This window comes from Ammospiza caudacuta, chromosome Z (genome assembly GCF_027887145.1).
Source record: "Ammospiza caudacuta isolate bAmmCau1 chromosome Z, bAmmCau1.pri, whole genome shotgun sequence".
NCBI classification, from domain to species: Eukaryota; Metazoa; Chordata; class Aves; order Passeriformes; family Passerellidae; genus Ammospiza; species Ammospiza caudacuta.
The window spans coordinates 77,907,002-77,913,229 of record NC_080632.1 but is presented as its reverse complement, the minus strand read 5'-3'; the positions used below and the strand labels follow the sequence as shown (position 1 = coordinate 77,913,229).

The 6,228-nt window shown below is 59.6% G+C and overlaps 1 protein-coding gene across 1 annotated transcript; it reads left to right on the top strand.

Moving 5' to 3' along the window:
- The first annotated feature begins 577 nt into the window (after positions 1-577).
- Positions 578-5,591, top strand: LOC131571215 (gamma-secretase subunit Aph-1b-like). Its single transcript, XM_058823847.1, has 7 exons — positions 578-770; positions 2,048-2,218; positions 3,285-3,358; positions 3,527-3,649; positions 4,000-4,127; positions 4,360-4,483; positions 4,718-5,591. Exons 1-7 carry the CDS (start codon positions 658-660, stop codon positions 4,753-4,755), a joined length of 771 nt encoding a protein of 256 aa, XP_058679830.1. The 5' UTR covers positions 578-657; the 3' UTR covers positions 4,756-5,591.
- Positions 5,592-6,228: the final 637 nt, after the last annotated feature.

Genomic DNA, 6,228 nt, shown 5'->3' with positions numbered 1-6,228 from the left:
AGCAGAACTCTACACCCAGTGCTCCTGTCCAAAGTCTCCCGGAGGGAGGAAGGGTGTGTGTTGGGGTGTGGGTGCCTGTAAGCGGGAAGCGCCCTGAAGTGCCTTTCCGTGTCAACCTCGTTGAAATAGGGCTGGACTAGAGGTGCCAAGCGGAGGGAGCCCAGAACCACCGAGGGCGGGGCAGCCTGCACACCTCGCCCAGCCCGTGCTCCTGGGGGTGCCCGTGGGGACGAGGCCAAGCTCCCCTGGGCACAGGCTGCGCCCCCACAGGATCACGGGGCCTGCCGAGCTGGGAGGGACCCACGCGTCCAGCTCCGGCACAGGCCCCCCCGAGGCTCACACCGTGCGCTGGAGAGCCTTCCCCAGACGCTTCTGAAACTCTGCCAGGCTGGTGCTGCGACCCCTTCCTTCCCTGGGGAGGCCGTCCCGGTGCCCGACCCGCCCTGCCCGGGCCTTTCCCGGGCCTCTCCCGGCATCCAACGCCGCCCGTGACTGACGGGCCCGGGCCCGCCCCGGGACGCGGCTTCCGGCGGCGGCGGCGCGCGCACGTGTGACGTCATCGGCCCCGGAAGGGCGGCGGAGGGGGAAGGGGCCGCGGGGCCCGTCCGGTCCGAGCTCCGGCTCCGAGCCCGGTCCCGTGCCCCCGCTCCCGCCGAAATGACGCTCGCCGTCTTCTTCGGGTGCACCTTCATCGCCTTCGGGCCCGCCTTCGGCCTCTTCATCTTCACCATCGCCCGCGACCCGCTCCGCATCATCATCCTCATCGCCGGGTCAGTCAGCCATGGGGGCTCCGGTGCCGCCGGGCTGCGGGACCACGATGGGCTCCAGGAGCGGCGTGAGCGGGGCGGGGCGCTGGGACCAGCTCCGGTGCTGCTACCAGAACGATGGTGGCGGGGGCACTGATTCTGCTGCTGGTGCTGGTCCCAGTTCGGATGCAGTGGGCTGCTGTTCCCAGTGCCTCAGCACGCTCACTGTAGTCGCGACAGGGGAGCTGGTACCAGTGCCGGTGCTGGTACGGTGTGGGCGTGACAGGGGTGCTGGTACCACTATGGGTGTGACAGGGTGGTGGTGGCATCAGGGCTGTGAGAGGCATGTGACTGGTGCTGGCTGAGGCACTGTGGTGGCTGCAGCAGGCACGCCAGTGCTCACACTGCTGCTGTTGTGGGCTCACCGGAGTCACCAGTGCTCACACTGCTGCTGTTGTGGGCTCACTGGGTCACCAGTACTGGTGCTGGTGCTGATGTGGGCTCACTGGAGTCACCAGTGCTCACACTGGTGCGGATGTAGGCTCACTGGAGTCACCACTGTGCATGTTGGTGCTGTTGTGAGCTCACTGGAGTAACCAGTGCTCACACTCGTGCTGTTGTGGGCTCACTGGAGTAACCAGTGCTCACACTGGTGCTGTTATGGGCTCACTGGAGTAACCAGTGCTCACACTCGTGCTGTTGTGGGCTCACTGGAGTAACCAGTGCTCACACTGGTGCTGTTATGGGCTCACTGGAGTAACCAGTGCTCACACTCGTGCTGTTGTGGGCTCACTGGAGTAACCAGTGCTCACACTGGTGCTGTTATGGGCTCACTGGAATCTCCAGTACTCACACTGGTGCTGCTGCTTGCATGACAGGAGCACTAATATTGTTTGTCTTACTGTCACAGCACATAGTAGACACGAGAACTCATACAGTACCAGTGGAGGGTTGGTAATGGTACTGGTGCATGTGTGCAGCTGGGAAACTGGTACCAGTACCGCTGTGGGACCAGAAGGACGTGGTACTGGAAGTGGTACTGGCATGGATATGAGCCTGGTGCTGGTACTGCTGTGGGCACAACAGGGACACTGGTGCCAGTTCTGGTGACCAGTGGGGCAGGTGTGCAGGGACAGCACAGCAGTGAGACCCATCTGGGCACCACCTGCCCCGCACCAGTACCAAAGTGGCACTGGTGCTGGTTGGAGAGTGGGCACGGCTGGGCACAGCTGCCAGTGCCAGTCCCAGCACAGTGGGGGCTCTGGCACATCAGCGGTGCCAGCAAGCTCTGTCTCTTACAGGGCTTTCTTCTGGCTGGTGTCACTGCTGCTCTCATCCCTCATCTGGTTTATCGCAGTGAAAGCCAGCGACCCCCAGGATGAGCGGCTGCAGAAGGGGCTCCTGATTTTTGGGGTGATGTTCTCTGTGCTGCTGCAGGAGGCCTTCCGCTTCCTTTACTACAAGCTCCTCAGGTAATGGCATCTCCCCCACTGTGCCAGCACTGCTGGATGCTCTTCCCAGCTGTGGTGGTGCCAGGTTTTGCCTGTGAGCTGCTGGACTGGGGGGAGTGTCAGGTGTGGTGGGAAGCTGTCTCAGTGCTTACCCCGAGCACGTGGGTGGCGCCTGTTTCAGTGTGTTGACCCCAGTGGGTCTGCAGAGCAGCCCTAAGGTCTGGAGCATCTGGTGCCCTGTTTGAGCAGCTGGGTCACAGTCTCAAAGCAGCCTGGGCAGCTTCCAGTCTTCCTGATACCATTGTCTTGGAGTGCAGGGTTTTGCTGCCAGGGGAGCGCGTGCTGCACCCTGTCCTGTGGATGGACAGACACTGTGCTGGGCTGGGCAGGCAGGCACAGGGAGGTGTCCTTCATACTCCACGGTCTTCCTGGGAGAATGCAGGGGGGAGCCGTGTGGGCAGGCTCCCTGCGGCAGGGCCCTGCCGGAGGCGGACAGGCAGAGGGTAGCAGAGCTCCACGGAGCAGCCTCTGACATAAAACCGCTGCGTTTCCTTTGCCTTGCGATCTCCGGTCCCAAGCACTGCTGTTCTCCCTAGGCTGAGGAACTGCCTGGCATCCTCCTAGCCTATTGCATCCCTAGTTGGTACAAATTACAAAGCCTCTCCTCTCACAGTTTCCCTCCACATTGAATTTTTTTAACTCTTCAAGCTCTTCCTGCACCTCCTCCATTGTTAGTCAACATCTTTCTAAGTGCGGAGATCAGGTATGGCCTCCCACGCCTGCAGTGGGGCTGCTTTCCATGCGGGGGTGCTGCTTGCCTTACACCCAGCGTCCTGCTCACACCAGCCCTGCTCTGCCGGGCTGGCTGGCACCCGCATTCCTCTGTGGACAATCTTTCTGTGTGGCCTCACATGATTTTCACATGCCTGGTTTTTCTGGTGGTCAGTCACACGGACAGTCTCCGTGGTGGGTGTTGCTCGGGGAGGGGGAGGTTGCCAGGAAGGTGCCATGGTGCAGAGTGAACACTGCACCATGCCTCAGGAGGTGGCTTGGCTGTGCTGAACTCCAGTGTGCTCTCACTCCACAGGAAGGCCATTGAGGGGCTGGTGGCCCTCAGTGAGGACGGCTACTCCCCCATTTCCATTCAGCAAATGGCATATGGTGAGTGCTGTGCAGAGTGGAGCACCCTGACTGTGGGGCAGGGGGTGGGCCTGGGCAGGGCTGAGGATGGTGCTGGGAGCAATGGATTTCTCATGCCAAAGCTCGCTCAGAGCTGCATGGGGTGACCCTTGGGAGGTTCCGGGTTTAACAGTGTCCCTGTCCTGGCAGTGGCTGGCGTAGGCTTTGGTCTCATGAGCGGCGCCTTCTCCATGATCAATCTCCTGGCAGACGCATTAGGGCCTGGCACTGTGGGCATCCATGGGGATTCACAGCTGTATTTCCTGACCTCAGGTGAGTAACTGGCACCCTTTGCTCACATCTCTGCCCCACCTCAGATGCAGCAGATGAGATGCTGGAGTTTTCCCTCCTACATTGTCTTGTCCATGCTGCACTCTCACCTACCTGAGACCCTTATAATCCCCTGTCACATATCTCTGTGGCAAACCCTTCTTGCTGTCCCCTGTGATCCTCCCTGCTCTTCATTTCATGTCTCCCACATGTGGAATCTTACCCAGCACCTCCCAGTCCAGCCAAACGGTTTCTCTACCCTCTCTTTACTGATTCATCTCCATCTCTTCCCCAAGTCTGCTGGCTAAGTCAAGTGGGTGAGTCCCTGGTGACGCCTCTTCTTCTCCCTGCAGCTTTTATGACCATGGTGCTGATTTTCCTTCACACCTTCTGGGGGATCATCTTCTTTCATGGCTGCGAGCACCGGCGCTGGTGGGAGATCGCAGCAGTCATTATCATGCATCTCACTGTTTCGGGGTTGGTGAGTAACTGGGAGCAGGGCTCTGTGCTGGGACCTGTATTCAGAGTACTGGTCCCTGTGCTGGTGGGAAATAGCCTTTGGCACTAGCAAAGGAGCTGGCCCTTCACAAACCAAATCCTGGGGCTGGTGCCGCCTGTCTCACTCCATTCATTGAGGTGACAACACTGCCACACATCCTGTCCCTGTCCTCTCCTGCCTGCTCACCTTTCTCTTCTCATTCCTCTCTCTGCAGTCGTTTTGCAACCCCATGTACGTGGGCAGCCTGGTGCCCTCCTACCTGCTGATGGCTGCTGCCGCTGCCTGGGCTTACCTGCTCTCGGGGGGATCCGTGCAGAACCTGCAGCGCTTCCTGCTCTGTAAGTGCTGCTCCAGAGAGGGGGTGGGGGACACTCTGGGTCTCATGGGGTACCCAGACTGGTGCTAGGATGGTGAGAGGTTGTCCCAATGTCTCAAGCAAGGGTATCATCCCCTTGTCTCCCAGAGCAGAGGAGCAGGTGGTTTTTGAGGCCGTTGTCAGGTTGTCGCCTCTCCTGCGGGAAGTGGGGTGGAATTTGGTGAAAACTCACTGTTTCTCTTCCTGGTTCCTGCAGGTTTACAGAGCGGAGCCAGCCCCCAACCAGGATCCTGAGGCCCTGCAGGATGTTCCGGTCCCCAGTCACCCCTCCCCTCCCCTCCTATCCTGGCGGCAGGATCGGCCATCACCTTCTTTGCAATATCTTTTCTCCTGGACTGGGGGACCCTGGCCAGCCCTGGTGGGGCAGGCACTGGGGTCCAGCTGTGGCAGCCAGCCAACCAGTGTGGCTGAGACTGGCTCACTCCAACGCCCCTTTGGGAGTCCCCATAAAACACCTCAGTTTTGGGGGACCCAACTTTGCTGGCCCTGCTGTGAGCTCAGCCCCAGTTAGCCTGCCTGTGACTGCCAGAGGCTTGAGCCCAAAGAAACCCATCGCTTCTCCCCCCGCTGCCACAGATGTGCTGTCCCCCATGCCAGGGCAGGGGGCCTGCATTGCCTCCTCGCTGCAGGGTGGAGGAAGGGGCTTTGCAAAGTGCTGCCGTGCCCTGGGTCGTGGCTGACTGCTGTAGTGCTCCTTTCTCCACCTCTCTGCCCAGTCCTGCTGCCCCAGGAGCCACAGCCCTGGCAGGGCTGAGCTGGCATCCTGGTGCAGCAGGATGGTGCTGGGGGACCCGTGGGTACTGACACCATGCAGGATGGGAGAGGGAGAGGGAAAAGGACCCAGTATCCAAAGGACCCAGTGGGCATGGAGGGTGGTGGAGGGTTTGGGAGGACATGCAATGCCACAGCTGTTGCCGGCACAGATTTGGGAGGGGGTTCAAGGGACCATTCCAATGGATCATTGCCCTCTCCTGTTCTTGGGGATTTTCAGGCGGGTACCAGCCCTGGTTCTGTGCCACAGGGCTGGGAGGGAGAAACTGCCATCGGGCTGAAAAGGCAGTTTTATCCACAGTGGGCTTTTATACCAATAAAATTAAGTACCACAGACAAGTGGGGTTCTGTGTGGCCAGCAGTGCTGCCCTCGTGGGGAGGGTACAAGCAGTGGTAACAATGGCTTTGTAGTGGTGTGGCTGGAGGGGGATGGTCTGGAAGTTGCAGACCCTGTTTGCCTGCAGGCCTTGCTCCTGCTCTGTCCATCCTAACAGTGGCTGAACTCTAATTTTACAGCTTTGGGGTGGAGGCCACTGAGGGCTGTAGCTAGGGAGGTTCCTCTCCCACACAGGGCCAGTTTATTAAGGTTTTGTCATGTCCATAAAGCTCTCTGGGACTTCACTCTAGCTCCACAGGAGCCATCATGAAAGGTGGGAGGTAGCCACAGATCTAGGGTTGTCCTGGCTAATCTAGCTGTGATAAAGCCAGAGGTGAGCTGGGTGGGGGCTACCCAGCAGGCAAGCAGTGGCTCTGCCACCTTCAACTCTGCCTTTCTTCAGCCTTACCAAGCCACAGCTATGTTTTTCCAATGCTTTGCACAAATAAGAGGAGGAAGAAGTCCCAGAGTGATGGAGGGCAGGGCTGGGCTGTAGAAGAAGCCTTGTGCTGCTTACTCTGGAGCTCTGCCCAGTGCACAGAGGCTGATACTGTCTTTGC